The sequence below is a fragment of the Cyclopterus lumpus genome, chromosome 18 (assembly GCF_009769545.1).
Source record: "Cyclopterus lumpus isolate fCycLum1 chromosome 18, fCycLum1.pri, whole genome shotgun sequence".
Taxonomy (NCBI): domain Eukaryota; kingdom Metazoa; phylum Chordata; class Actinopteri; order Perciformes; family Cyclopteridae; genus Cyclopterus; species Cyclopterus lumpus.
Window position 1 is genome coordinate 4,466,480 of NC_046983.1, and position 14,880 is coordinate 4,481,359.

Below are 14,880 nucleotides of genomic sequence, written 5' to 3' on the forward strand. Positions count from 1 at the left end.
TAACATGAATGTATCAAATAGAGCAGGTGAGTGTGGCGCCTCCTTCAGGGGAAATGTGCTCATTACTTAGTGAACATGTCATTTGTTACAGGAAGAGTGACTTTGACATCTTCTTCTGTCTCCAACTTAATGTTAAATTATATTTACATTAAAAAACATAAATCACTGATACCTTGTAACATTGTTAATATATTTAAAGTGATTCATTAAAACAAAGATAACTGCTTCCTCCTCAGTTGAAGGAACAACTTCAATGGTTAATAAGTGAAACATAAACATGAGTTCTGCATTGTTTTATCAATGAATTGTCGCACCCCCTAGAATATTGTATAATATTATTTCTTTTCATTATTTATGAAACTATAATAATTCACAAGCACAATAACAACCACTGTTATGTTTTGGTTCTCCGTGAAAACAGAGCGACCAAAGGCCCGACTGAGCAAAGGTTCTCCTGTAGGGGGCAGTGTGTCCCTGACCTGCTCTGTGAGTTCATCATCACCATCTTCATCTGGTTGGAAATACTTCTGGTACAGAGGCAAGAAAACCTCTGAACCCCTGATCACACGAGATGATGTTCTCCTCACAAACGGACGAATCGGTGTCTCACAAGGAGGAGGAGGAGGAGGAGGAGAAGGAGGAGGAGAAGGAGGAGGAAGAGGAGGAGGAGGAGAAGGAGGAGAAGGAGGAGGAGGAGGAGGAGGAGGAGGACGAGGACGAGAAGGAGGAGGAGAAGGAGTCTACTGGTGCAGAGGAGGAAGTGGAGACCCAGTTTACTACACAGAGTACAGCACACCAGCCGGTAAAGAACTAACCTGGCTAGTTGGTATAAAACACAGAATGTATACATAATACAGAGTATTTGCGAATAAGGATTAAGACTAACACACTTTTCTAACTTTTCTATTTGTGAACAGTCACTCACAGAGCTGTTGTGACTCTGCAGCCCGACTGGCCTGTGATTTACTCCGGAGAGACCATCACTCTCACCTGTGACATAAAGGACGGAGGAGAAGCTGAGTGGGAGTATCGATGGGAAACATCCAGTTCACCTCGAAACCCAAGTGGCCCCATGATCAGACCATCACACAGTGGAGACTACTGGTGTAGGGGCAGACTGAACCATGAAACCTCTTCATCAGAGTGGAGTGATACTTTCACATTAAGAATATCTCCCAGTGAGTCTTTGTTTCATTTTGCTGAATGTAAACAGAATATTTGCCGTGTTAGTTTTGTTAATATATTTAAAGACACTGTACCTTCACACCTGTATTACACATGATGTAGGTTACAAGCGGTGCATGTAACCCACTCACGACTCATCATAACATGTCTTCCCAAGAGATAAACCCAAGCCGGTCCTCACTGTGTCTCCATTGTGGCCGAGTCCTGGAGACTCAGTGACTCTGACCTGCAGGGTTGAACATCCATCTGCAGGATGGAGGTTCTTCTGGTACCAGGTTGTTCCCAAACTGGAGTCCTACAGCTATGAGCTGCTACCTGGTAGCTCCACTGGGACTGAAGAGGACTCCTTCATTGTTCATGGACAGACGCACACAGCAGGATATGTGTGCAGAGCTGGAAGAGGAGATCCAGTGTTCTACTCTTCGTATAGTGAACCTCAGTTCATCTGGTCTGGAGGTAGGTTAGTTCAGACTTTTATGTTCTTGCTCAGAGGAAGAAATGTCATTATTGTGGTGACATTTTCCCTCAAACAGCATCAAACGTTGAGTTTTCTAAACTTGTCTCCAGAACATTTTAAGTACATTTTAACATTAATGAAACTCTTGACCCTCCTTTTCACCTTCACAGTTTGGAAATCTATAATACAATCTTGTACCGCAATGCATTCTTTTCTTTTATGAACTAGATACTTTAAATGTTATTTTTCTTTTTAATCCTATGTTTTTATTCACCAACAAGTAAAAAGATTAAAAGTATAATAAATAGGATTATTTTCATATAGCTTTTTTATATCTTTATTTTTCTGTGCTTTGTTTGTCTCCTCGTGTGTTTTTCAGATTTCCATCCAGCAGCGTCTCTCACAGTGAGTCCTCCCAGAATGCAGTTCTTCAGCAAAGATTCACTGTCACTGAGCTGTGAGGGAAACTCTACTGAGTGGAGAGTGAGAAGGTTTATTAAATATAACCACCTGGCATATTGTTCTTCCTGGGGAACCATGACTGGATCTACATGCAGCATCAACTCTAATGGGATTAGTGGAGTGTACTGGTGTGAGTCTGAAACAGGACAGTTCAGCAATGCAGCCAACATCACTGTACAGAGTGAGTTTTAATTCATTTAAGAGATATTTGTTTATGAAGTATTTCAACATTCTATTATAAAGTGTTGACATCTATAGATGACTCGTATTAACCAAACTTATTTTCATAATGAGTTTAATAAGCCTGAGAGTCCCCTTCTAAGGACAGACAGATATGTGCATCTGTACATGTGTGCATGTGTATTTTAAGAATAAATAACAAATATAATAACTCCATGTACCATATTAAGCATCAGAGCCTGGTCTACAAGAATAAGTAAACCATTTGTACATGCTCCATACACGCAACTCAACAACCAAAGCCCAATAAGATGTATGATTATTATTGTGCCTTCAGTTACTGTTTTGATGGTGTATGAGTTTGAATTTTGCTTAAACATCGTTTATTCTTCCTTATCAGTATTTTATTCTTATTCTTACTTTCACCACCTATTCATTACTAGTATTATTATTATTCCCTATCTGTGCTGTTTTGATGGTGTATGTCAGCGTCAGTTTGGTTGCTAAAGTGTGTGTCAGCCTGTTGTGAGGAACAAGTGTATACTAATCTTGTCGTTGTAATACCTAATTTTGGCCACACGATGGTGTCAAAGGTTTAAGTCCGTGCAGTACCCTCTCTGCCCACTGGGGTATGAGTGTTCGTACCTCTAGAGGCGCTATTTCTTATTTTGAGTGCAGAGAAGCTTCTACTGTACCAGAGGGATACAGCGGTCGATCACTGGGGTTTATAACACCAATTCACAAATATTGTTTAATTTCTCCTTAACCCATTGTACCATAGACTATGATTTCCCCTTTTATTTCCCTTTTAATGCCCCACAGAGATGTAGTCTGGTCGAAAAACTTCTTCCGAGGAATTCTCAGCACACTTTTGTGTCCTGATACGCTCGGTTTTCAGGTCTCGTTAAACTCACCAAGATCTACAAAACCCACCCGCACAGTGCATTGAAAACAATAAAACTTTCCCTGTGTCCCTCCTCGCCTTCCGCGGTAATAAACTAAACTGACCGCGTCTGAGCCACCGGTCAGTTACAAGAGGTATCAACGTCTTCCCGCGAACTTCAACTTGTATTTCTATCGTCTAAGAGTCGACGTTGGTATCTCTCACGAGCGTCCCTTAGTCCTATTTAAACTCTTTATTCTTTTACCTAAATCCCTACCAGTGGACACTTATTCTCTTTCCCTCTGAAAAGCCCAGTGGAAATATGTGCTATTACTTTACGTGTGATCAGGGACAACCTATTTCTAAACTACGGACGGAGGCTTATTCTGCTGTTGACAACTCAATTTAGTTTATCCAATCACAGACAGTCTAACTCAAGGTCGTCTGCTCACCTGTTCGTTATGAGGCACCTCTCGTTGTCAACCGCCAAACAGCCGCCGACCCTCGGCTGGGATCCGGGAAACGTCACCGCTCTTTGTCTTTACTCAGGTCAAACAATCACGTCGTCAAATAGCTCTTATGGTTGAGGAGGTACACTCGTTTTAGTCTGGTATGCAAATCTTCGCAATTTTTGTGAAAAAATGCCTCAAGAATAACCTAATATCTATAATAATACCTATTCTTTGTTCTCTTCACAGGCGGTGATGTCATCCTGGTGAGCTCTGTCCATCCTGTGACTGAGGGACATTCTGTCACTCTCAGCTGCAGGTTGAGGACAGAAAAGGTTCTTTATAACGTGGATTTCTATAAAAATGAAAAACTCATCTCAAATGATGCCAGCGGGGAGCTGTTTATCTCTGAAGTTACAAAGTCAGATGAAGGTTTTTATAAATGTGAAGGAAGAGATTCACCACAAGGTTTCAGGAGTTTGACGTCACCAGAGAGTTGGTTGTCAGTTAAATGTGAGTATAAGATTAAAAACGCTGTTATAAGTTGGTTTAAACTATTTGTTTAAGTCAGACATACTTGTGTATCTATTGATGATTATGTGTATTTGTGTGTATATTCTGAAGCTGCAACAACAAGCTCTCCAGTTCCCGTGCTGTTGGTTGTTGGTCTGGTTTGTGGAGTTTCACTGATTATTCTGCTGCTGCTGGTTCTGTATTGCTACAGAAAGTCAAAAGGTGAGATCTGTTCCTTCTGATATTAGATTGATTACAATCTAAGAAGTCAGTCACAGATATAATAACATGTTGTGTAGTAACAATAGAACAATTCTAAAACAGCAAAAGTCTTTTTCTTCCAGATTCACGCCTCGTGAGGTTGGTACAAAACTCTCTTCTCTCTTTCTGAACATAACAGCAGTACTTTACACGTTCCTCATTAAATACATTTACTTCCTGTTCTGGGTCCACCAGGTCTCAGAGCACCAATCAGAGCCCAGCTACAGACCACGTGACCAACCAGGTTGAAACTCAAGAAAGAGAATATGCCTCTCTTCTCCATGGTCAGCTTCTATCCTGATTAATTTCATAATGTATAATTACATTTAAACCTGACATTTCTATTTCTATTTATCTGTTTAATAATATTACATAATTCATATAATGTGGTTAAAATGACTGATATGACCTTGTCTTGATTTCCACGGCTCTGTAGGTGATTCTTGTCTCTATGAAACAATCAGAGGCTCTGAAGAACCTGGACATGGTACAGTATATACTGTGTGTTTATCACAGAGCTGTTAGAAATACTAAAATAAGATGAAATGACTGCTGACAATTCCTTAAGTAAAAAAAAAGTATGTAATGAAAATAAAATGCAATAGTTTAAATGTGTTTGTCGGCCAGCAGTCTTTAAATAAAGGACATAAAATGGTCTTTTCATGCATTCATCTGATCCTTCTAACAGGGAACAATAATGAACCAGAGGAGAGCGTTTACTCCAATGTGACGATGGGAACAGCTGCAGGTACAGACGAGTACAACAGACTTTGTACTACGACTTTGAGTGTATTTCTATATTACGACCACCTGGAGACACCAATTCACATACAACAATGACTGTAAATAAGAGCTTTTAAACAGTTTGGATGTGTTTGAGTTTGTCTGTTTCACATGCAGCATGTTGCTTTACAGACATGTTTAATCCAATAAATATCACATAAATCTGATTATTAATGTCTCACAAATATTAGTTGGCGACACAATAGATAACTGTATTAAAACAATATTCAGAGACATGAGTAAAATGTCAAAATGTTCCTGTAACTCTTAAACAACCTTAAATCTATTTTTCATTTGCGTTCTTCCAGGTCAATAACACATCTTTATGGACAGAACCAGAGAATGGATGACAACATGAAAAAACACATCCTGGTCTTTTTTATAATTATTGTGTGAACAACTTCTTTCCTTCAATAAGACAGTATTTTGTACAGTTAACCTATTAGCACATCATTTAAATAAAATACATCATATGGCTTTAATATATTAATATTGTTACTTGGTGAAATGTCTTCACTTTATTACATATAAATCAAATGTTAGGATTGAGTGTTTTGTAAATACAGTTTTCTTCTCTCTTCTGGTACATTAATGTAACACACACGTGTTACCGCGGGTGGTATCTCCCTAGCACAGAGACACTAGAGACAGGAGCTAGTTAATTGTTTTTATTAATTCCAGGCGGATGCGGTCTCCGTCGTGCTTGCCGCTGATCTGCTCCCGTGGACAGCAGCGTCGGTCCGGCGTTCTGCCGAATCCCAAAACCCCTCACCTTTGTCCATCTGCACACTTATAATGAGCAATCATCATTAGACCCAGGTGAGGCCAATTAGGCCTCCACCTGGTACCGTTCCCTGAGCGTACTCCCCCACTCCCCTCTGCAGCTGAGCCTAACCACACCCAGCCACCACAATTCACTTTGTTGTACACAACTTTGAATGGATGATAATGCGGATATAAAGTCATCCTCTCTTTCATTTTTGAGGATAGAGCTTCCACATTTCTAACATTGAATCTGTTTTTGGAGTTTGCATTTGTCCAATATTTTAAAAAAATGGTTTGACAGCTCGCCCTCGATGGACTGGCGGCCTGTCCAGGGTGTCCCCTGCCTTCGCCCTATGTCAGCTGGGATAGGCTCCAGCGCCCCTGCGACCCTAATGAGGATAAGCGGTATTGAAAATGGATGGATGGATGGTTTGACAGCTCCTGTGTGTACTTTGGTTTCACCTGGATGTATTTAGTTTGTTTTCTTATGTTTGACCTTTTGATGCATCAATAAACTTCCAGCAAAAAGCTGCCAGCAGTGTTTCTGACTGCCATTTCTCTAGCAAAAAAATAAAATAATTAGATTTCCATAACTACACCTAGATTTCGGGCTTGGTTTGTGGTTTTCAACATCAGTGATTGGAGCTGAGCGCTGACTTTCAGTCGTTCGTCCTTGGGACCAAAAACAATTACTTCTGTTTTATCTTTATTTAATTGATGAAAATTCTGGAACATCCAGTTGTTGATTTCTTCAATGCATTTAGCTAGCCCTTGTATGGGATTATAATCCCCTGGTGATATAGTTATGTGGATTTGTGTCGTCTGCATAATTATGATAACACACGTTGTTGTTTTTCATAATCTGAGCCAGTGGAATAATGTAGATGTTGAACAGATGAGGCCCCAGTAGTGAACCTTGGGGAACACCACATGTCATCCTAGTCAGCTTTGATGTGTAATTAGCTACAGACACAAGCAGGTGTATAGTAAGGCTGACATTACTACTAAAGAGGCATAGCATATGTATAGTAAGGCTGACATTACTACTAAAGAGACATAGCAGGTGTATGGTCAGGCTATCATGGAAAAGGCCAGCGATGGCCGCTGATGCTGTGATAACAACATCGGAGCTGTGATAAAAAAGAGGGAAAGGCTTTCAACTGGTACGTGCAATAGTGACATTAGAAACCATACGAACGTGACCCTCTCTCACATGACAGGAAAAGGGACACACCTGTGATGTTCTGGGTTTCATTAAAAAAGATTGACATGTCAAAGGAAATGGAGGAAGAGCTAAAAAAGGGCAAAGATGATGTGAGCCACACTATGAGACGATGAATTAACAGAATAATGACTGAGAATGACTCATCAACTGCTCCGGTCTGAACTTGTTTTCACATCTTGTATATACACCATAGTTGGATGATTGCCAGCTTTTATTCTGAGAGGAAGATGTGCAAAAAGGTTTAGCCAAATCATTTTAAAATAAATAAACTGCATCAGTGGCTTTCTCCACCTTTCTCTGCTATCTAGAGTAAGTGTGTGTTTTCCTTCAGACAACACGATTCCACCACTAAATCTAATGTGTAACTTTTTAGATATCTACTCTCTAGTTGAGTGAGCTTTATGGAAAAGGGAAGGAAGTTTAACTGAAGAAAACTTTGCTCAAAGTCTAAGAGTTACAAAATCTTTCCTCAGAAGCAGAGTGTCAGAGAGTCAGTGAGGACATGAGGATGGGACTCACTTTAGTTTGTGTGCCGGGGCTTTTCTGTGAGTACTTTCTATGTTTTAATCATAGTTTTATAGAGAAAACCTTTTACATGCCTGATGTTAATAGTTTCAATTTGATGACGATGTTTCTAACTTTATTTCAGTGATGAATATTCTCCTCTACTGTGGACACGCTCAAGGTTTTTATACAACTTCCTTTCTTTTTTTAAATATATTCACTCATGACAATTCTTCACCTATTGCCACTCTTTAACACATTATATTAATGTGTTCTGTTTAGTTAATTCATGATGAATACTATAAAAAAAAACGCATTTCACTCATTTTGTTTTTGTTTCTAGAGACTTCGCTGTCCATTGATCCAAACAGGTCCACTTTCTTTACTGGAGAGTCTGTTACCTTCACATGTGACGTGAGGATGGGAGAACCTTTCAACAATCCCAAACTCTGGGATTGTTCAATCATTAGGAATGGTCATAAGTTTCTCTCCAACACTTTAAATAAGATATCTATATCTCTAACTCCAGAATACAGTGGTGAATACCAATGTGTTGCAACTTGCAAGATCGTCTCACTGATAAGAATAGAAAGTAATACAATCTCTATAACTGTATCAGGTAAGTGAACAGAGTTTTTTCCATCATGACCAAATTCACTAAAGGTACTTATTATTTATGAGCCGAGTTTATATAACATCCTTTAAAGTGCTAATATAATATAATGTAGTGATACTGTGTGAATGTTAACTAGTGTAAGATTTATAAACCTTAAAGGTTGACCACTGATGCTGTTTAACCATGTAATCCTAAACTTTGAGTAAAGGACCAATTATCACATAATCTTGATCGTTAAAATAAAAACAAAGAAAGATGGACGGGCTTCAGCTGTGTAGCACCCACACTCTCTCAGTAGATCTACATAAAACATATTTAAACAGGAATCAGGCGGTGTTTGGGTTTGTTTGTTAAAAAGGTAGCTACCACGAAGGCGTACCTGTATTTGGTGGAAGTTATATTACCTTCCTAATAATAAAGAACCCCTCTAATTTAGCAATGGGGTTATTTAATTATACTATACTATAGTTTAAAAGACTGACCCCAGAAAACAGCTTTCTGTTAAAAAGCAATGAGTTTAATGACTAAATTATATTTACCCTTTTGGGGGACAATAACAACACAAAACAGACTTACAAACAGGACTTTAAATACTAATCCTGAATACATTTTTGACTAATAATTAACCCTAATAGTAATACATTCTAATTGGCTGATATGTAACATTAGAATTGGGCACACACACACACACACACACACACACACACACACACTCACGTACACCCAAACAAACGTAGCTCCGGTGCGTCGCTGCCTCAGCCGAGCAGGAACCAGCCAATCAAACTCACAGATCGGCGGAGTGACACCTGGCTTATCCAATCAAACCAGATAGCGCTACCTCAGGGCACCAACTGAATTTAACCCATTGTGGGCCTGCGATATAGTGTAGGATGGTTTATTTACATAACTTTAACGAGTTACTGCCTACCTTATTTTTACTCAATTATTTTAATTAACCACGTATTATGACACTTACTTTCAGGTTAATTACCTTTTAGAGTTATTTGCTACAGCTGTTTACATAAATACATTTACAGAATAAGTGCAATATGCTATCCCTTTTGAAAAATTAGTGGCATTAATGTATCTAACAGGGCAGGTGAGTGTGGCGCCTCCTTCAGGGGAAATGTACTCATTACTTAGTGAACCTGTCATTTATTACAGGAAGAGTGACTTTGACATCTTCTTCTGTCTCCAACTTAATGTTAAATTATATTTATATTAAAAACATAAATCACTGATACCTTGTAACATTGTTAATGTATTTAAAGTGATTCACTATCCCTCCTCGTTTGAAGGAGAATCCATGTTATGTTCATTTAACCAACAACTTCAGTGGTTAATAAGTGAAACATAAACATGAGTTCTCTTGATTTCCTTCAGTTTATTTTACGTTAATAAAATTCACAGATTCAGAAGTGATTAAATGTGTACATTCACACCTGTTTTACACATTTGGAGACAGGAACATAATGTAGGTTACAAGCGGTGCATGTAACCCACTCACGACTCATAACATGTCTTCCCAACAGATAAACCCAAGCCGGTCCTCACTGTGTCTCCATTGTGGCCGAGTCCTGGAGACTCAGTGACTCTGACCTGCAGGGTTGAACATCCATCTGCAGGATGGAGGTTCTTCTGGTACCAGGTTGTTCCCAAACTGGAGTCCTACAGCTATGAGCTGCTACCTGGTAGCTCCACTGGGACTGAAGAGGACTCCTTCATTGTTCATGGACAGACGCACACAGCAGGATATGTGTGCAGAGCTGGAAGAGGAGATCCATTGTTCTACTCTTCGTATAGTGAACCTCAGTTCATCTGGTCTGGAGGTAGGTTAGTTCAGACTTTTATGTTCTTGCTCAGAGGAAGAAATGTCATTATTGTGGTGACATTTTCCCTCAAACAGCACCAAACGTTGAGTTTTCTAAACTTGTCTCTAGAACATTTTAAGTACATTTTAACATTAATGAAACTCTTGACCCTCCTTTTCACCTTCACAGTTTGGAAATCTATAATACAATCTTGTACCGCAATGCATTCTTTTCTTTTATGAACTAGATACTTTAAATGTTTTCAAAGGGTTTTATTTTCTTTCAGTTATATGTCATATGTCATCTCTTGATTCATTTTTCTTTTTGATCCTATGTTTTTATTCACAAGTAAAAAGATTAAAAGTATAATAAATAGGATTATTTTCATATAGCTTTTTTAAAACTTTATTTTTCTGTGCTTTGTTTGTCTCCTCGTGTGTTTTTCAGATTTCCATCCAGCAGCGTCTCTCACAGTGAGTCCTCCCAGAATGCAGTTCTTCAGCAAAGATTCACTGTCACTGAGCTGTGAGGGAAACTCTACTGAGTGGAGAGTGAGAAGGTTTATTAAATATGACCACCTGGCATATTGTTCTTCCTGGGGAACCATGACTGGATCTACATGCAGCATCAACTCTAATGGGATTAGTGGAGTGTACTGGTGTGAGTCTGAAACAGGACAGTTCAGCAATGCAGCCAACATCACTGTACAGAGTGAGTTTTAATTCATTTAAGAGATATTTGTTTCTGAAGTATTTCAACATTCTATTATAAAGTGTTGACATCTACAGATGACTCGTATTAACCAAACTTATTTTACTCATCAAAGAGTCCTCATAAATGTGTCCTCATCATTTACAGCAGCTTGTTCAACCAGCTGATGTTTTTGAGCCAAACTTCCTATTCTTTGTTCTCTTCACAGGCGGTGATGTCATCCTGGTGAGCTCTGTCCATCCTGTGACTGAGGGACATTCTGTCACTCTCAGCTGCAGGTTGAGGACAGAAAAGGTTCTTTATAGCGTGGATTTCTATAAAAATGGCAAACTCATCTCAAATGATGCCAGCGGGGAGCTGTTTATCTCTGAAGTTACAAAGTCAGATGAAGGTTTTTATAAATGTGAAGGAAGAGATTCATCACAAGGTTTCAGGAGTTTGAAGTCACCAAAGAGTTGGTTGTCAGTTAAATGTGAGTATAAGATTAAAAACAGTGTTATAAGTTGGTTTAAACTATTTGTTTAAGTCAGACATACTTGTGTATCTATTGATGATTATGTGTATTTGTGTGTATATTCTGAAGCTGCAACAACAAGCTCTCCAGTTCCCGTGCTGTTGGTTGTTGGTCTGGTTTGTGGAGTTTCACTGATTATTCTGCTGCTGCTGGTTCTGTATTGCTACAGAAAGTCAAAAGGTGAGATCTGTTCCTTCTGATATTAGATTGATTACAATCTAAGAAGTCAGTCACAGATATAATAACATGTTGTGTAGTAACAATAGAACAATTATAAAACAGCAAAAGTCTTTTTCTTCCAGATTCACGCCTCGTGAGGTTGGTACAAAACTCTCTTCTCTCTTTCTGAACATAACAGCAGTACTTTACACGTTCCTCATTAAATACATTTACTTCCTGTTCTGGGTCCACCAGGTCTCAGAGCACCAATCAGAGCCCAGCTACAGACCACATGACCAACCAGGTTGAAACTCAAAACAATGCATATGCCTCTCTTCTCCATGGTCAGCTTTTATCCTGATTCATTTATTACTGTATAGTTTAATTTAAAACTGACATTTCTATTTCTGGTTATCTGTTTAATAATATTACATAATTCATATAATGTGGTTAAAATGACTGATATGACCTTGTCTTGATTTCCACGGCTCTGTAGGTGATTCTTGTCTCTATGAAACAATCAGAGGCTCTGAAGAACCTGGACATGGTACAGTATATACTGTGTGTTTATCACAGAGCTGTTAGAAATACTAAAATAAGATGAAATGACTGCTGACAATTCCTTAAGTAAAAAAAAAGTATGTAATGAGAATAAAATGCAATAGTTTAAATGTGTTTGTCGGCCAGCAGTCTTTAAATAAAGGACATAAAATGGTCTTTTCATGCATTCATCTGATCCTTCTAACAGGGAACAATAATGAACCAGAGGAGAGCGTTTACTCCAATGTGACGATGGGAACAGCTGCAGGTACAGACGAGTACAACAGACTTTGTACTACGACTTTGAGTGTATTTCTTTATTACGACCAGCTGGAGACACCAATTCACATACAACAATGACTGTAAATAAGAGCTTTTAAACAGTTTGGATGTGTTTGAGTTTGTCTGTTTCACATGCAGCATGTTGCTTTACAGACATGTTTAATCCAATAAATATCACATAAATCTGATTATTAATGTCTCACAAATATTAGTTGGCGACACAATAGATAACTGTATTACACAATATTCAGCGACATGAGTAAAATGTCAAAATGCACCTGTAACTCTTAATTAACCTTAAATCTATTTTTCATTTGTGTTCTTCCAGGTCAATAACACATCTTTATGGACAGAACCAGAGAATGGATGACAACATGAAAAACCACATCCTGGTCTTTTTTTATAATTATTGTGTGAACTTCTTCCACACAACTCAAACACCAACTGAAAGACTTGTGAAAATATCATAATCATCATTTTGTCAGGAGTCAGCCCACTCAGCACGTTTCCGTAACTAGAAACCCGTAGATCGGTGCTATCAGAAAAAGGCAGATAGCAAAGAGCAAGAGGACTTAACACAGATTCTAAATGTATTTTCAAAATCCTTCTGCACCAAAGCATCTCTGAGATATGAGCTAAAAAACACAGCAACATGAATCGATTTAGCACTTACAGTCACAAATGTTGCTTATTTAAAAAATGTTCTTCTTCTAATCAACAAAGACTGCTATATTTTGATGTATTCAACACCATAAGTAATATAAAAGTGAAATATAAGGTTTGGTACATGAGAAAATTCAAATTGCCCATTTCGCCTAATTTATCTGTACTAAAACCTCTCTAACTTTGTTCTGCTTTACTTTTTCAAAGTCAAACTTTGCACCGAGACTGGTCACATATTGTGCTATGATCTATGATGTGCTTTGCTGTTTCTGTGCATCTTTCCAAAAGATAATCATCCTGAAAGTGCTTTTTTTTCTAGGCGAACCTGGAAATTCAACTTTTGCTGTCTTTCATCTTTATTTACTCTTAACCAGTAACATATATACTAATATGTACACATCTGAACAGAAGCCCACATGTGTTGCCTTTATTATAACACCAACATTATTCAAATAGTCTTTGTGGTTGCAGAGCTACACCCTTTTTAGTTTGGTTATGATATTTCGAGCAGAAACCTAGAAAATAGCTTGGGGCTTAAAAGAAAATACATCATATGGCTTTAATATTCAGTTTTACTTGGTGAAATGTCTTCACTTTATTACATATAATAAATCAAATGTTAAGATTGAGTGTTTTGTATATACAGTTTTCTCTCTTCTGGTAGTCACTTTTTTGTAGACAACTTTGAATGGAGGCTGGTTTAAAAAGCAGGAACAAGTTTAATCTTTGAGCTTCAGTACGTTGGTGATAATGCGGATATAAAGTCATCCTCTCTTTTATTTTTCATGAAAAAGATTCTACATTTAATCTGTTTTTGGAAAACATTCAAGTTCCTTTCTATTTTTCAATGGGTTGACAGGTGCTGAACGTAATTTGGTTTCATCTGGATAGATTTAATCTGTTTTCCTATGTTTGACCTTTTTATACATCAATAAACTTCAAGTTTCTGACTGCCATCTCTGATTACTAGGAAGCATTTCCAGATTCTTATATTGAAGATTAATGTTGAACATTAGTAAAGTGGCTCTTTAAAATACTTATAGCATTCCTAAAGTCTCTGCATATAGAGTCCTGTATTAACTACTGGAGCTGTTGCTCGATGTTGAAGCTCGAGAGCCCCCCAAGTCGGGCTAGTCTCAGGCTTGTGTGAAACAATGGACTAATCATGAAGGAATATAATGATGTTTTACAAGTTAAGAAGAATACAAGAATGTGTAAGCTGTTTGTATGCTCCAAACACCAAAGTTATGAATGACCAAATATCAATCAAAAGATCTCGCGAACAGTTGGACCACGCAGCAGCTTTGTGGCTCGTGTTGTTGTTGTTAGCTTCAAGCTAGACATGAACGGAATAGCTTTCTAGAAAGTAGACAACCTGGAGATTCACAAGATCTCCTTCAATTTCTTCTCCACTAAAGCATCAGTGAATGCGATCTTAGAGAATTATGACTTACTTTGGCTGAAAAAGGACAATCGGTGGTCTTTAAGCGGCGCATGCACACGGTCGCTAACTGACGGCTGACTTCCTGTTAGAGCAGAACAGTATCTTGGGGTCCATTGAGTCAGATTTTACTTTTTTATCAGCGAATCGTAGTGAGCATTTGACAGAAAACTGAGGATTTGAGGGCACAGAGCATTATTATGGTTTATTTAGTCTATGTTTCTGCTGTATTTGGATGTATTGAACACCAATAGTGAAATACAAGTGAAATATAGCATGGTCAATGAGAACATTGAAATGGCACTGTACTAAAACCTCTCTAATTTTATTATGCTTCACTTTATCAAAGTCAAACTTTGCAGAGAGACTGTTGACATATTGTGCGATTATTTGTTAGAGGTTTAAACCCACAGCTGCATTATTCCAAAGAGATAATCCTCCTGAAAGTTCTTTATTTATCCTTTTTATTCTATTTT

At 38.1% G+C, this 14,880-nt stretch overlaps 2 protein-coding genes across 5 annotated transcripts; both read left to right on the forward strand.

Annotated features, from left to right (window-relative positions):
* Positions 1 to 681: 681 nt before the first annotated feature.
* Positions 682 to 6,225, forward strand: LOC117747840 (Fc receptor-like protein 4; the record flags this gene model as incomplete). Its single annotated transcript, XM_034557332.1, has 11 exons — positions 682 to 802; positions 918 to 1,178; positions 1,345 to 1,641; positions 2,022 to 2,285; positions 3,866 to 4,129; positions 4,241 to 4,351; positions 4,474 to 4,489; positions 4,586 to 4,674; positions 4,827 to 4,877; positions 5,079 to 5,138; positions 5,482 to 6,225. Coding segments are annotated over 11 exons (1,542 nt in total), but the record flags the coding sequence as incomplete, so codon positions are not given.
* Positions 6,226 to 7,355: 1,130 nt separating this feature from the next.
* On the forward strand, positions 7,356 to 12,793 carry LOC117747835. 4 transcript variants are annotated; one of them, XM_034557325.1, is made up of 13 exons: positions 7,364 to 7,472; positions 7,637 to 7,708; positions 7,813 to 7,848; positions 8,011 to 8,286; positions 9,816 to 10,112; positions 10,542 to 10,805; positions 11,014 to 11,277; positions 11,389 to 11,499; positions 11,622 to 11,637; positions 11,734 to 11,822; positions 11,975 to 12,025; positions 12,227 to 12,286; positions 12,629 to 12,793. In XM_034557325.1, exons 2-13 carry the CDS (start codon positions 7,666 to 7,668, stop codon positions 12,634 to 12,636), a joined length of 1,515 nt encoding a protein of 504 aa, XP_034413216.1. In that variant the 5' UTR covers positions 7,364 to 7,472; positions 7,637 to 7,665; the 3' UTR covers positions 12,637 to 12,793. The 4 variants fall into 4 exon arrangements, 2 of the variants coding, with proteins under 2 accessions (XP_034413216.1, XP_034413217.1); XM_034557326.1 differs by lacking the exon at positions 7,364 to 7,472 and having other exon boundaries at positions 7,631 to 7,708; positions 8,013 to 8,286; XR_004611487.1 differs by lacking the exons at positions 12,227 to 12,286; positions 12,629 to 12,793 and having other exon boundaries at positions 7,356 to 7,472; positions 11,602 to 11,637; positions 11,975 to 12,003.
* Positions 12,794 to 14,880: the final 2,087 nt, after the last annotated feature.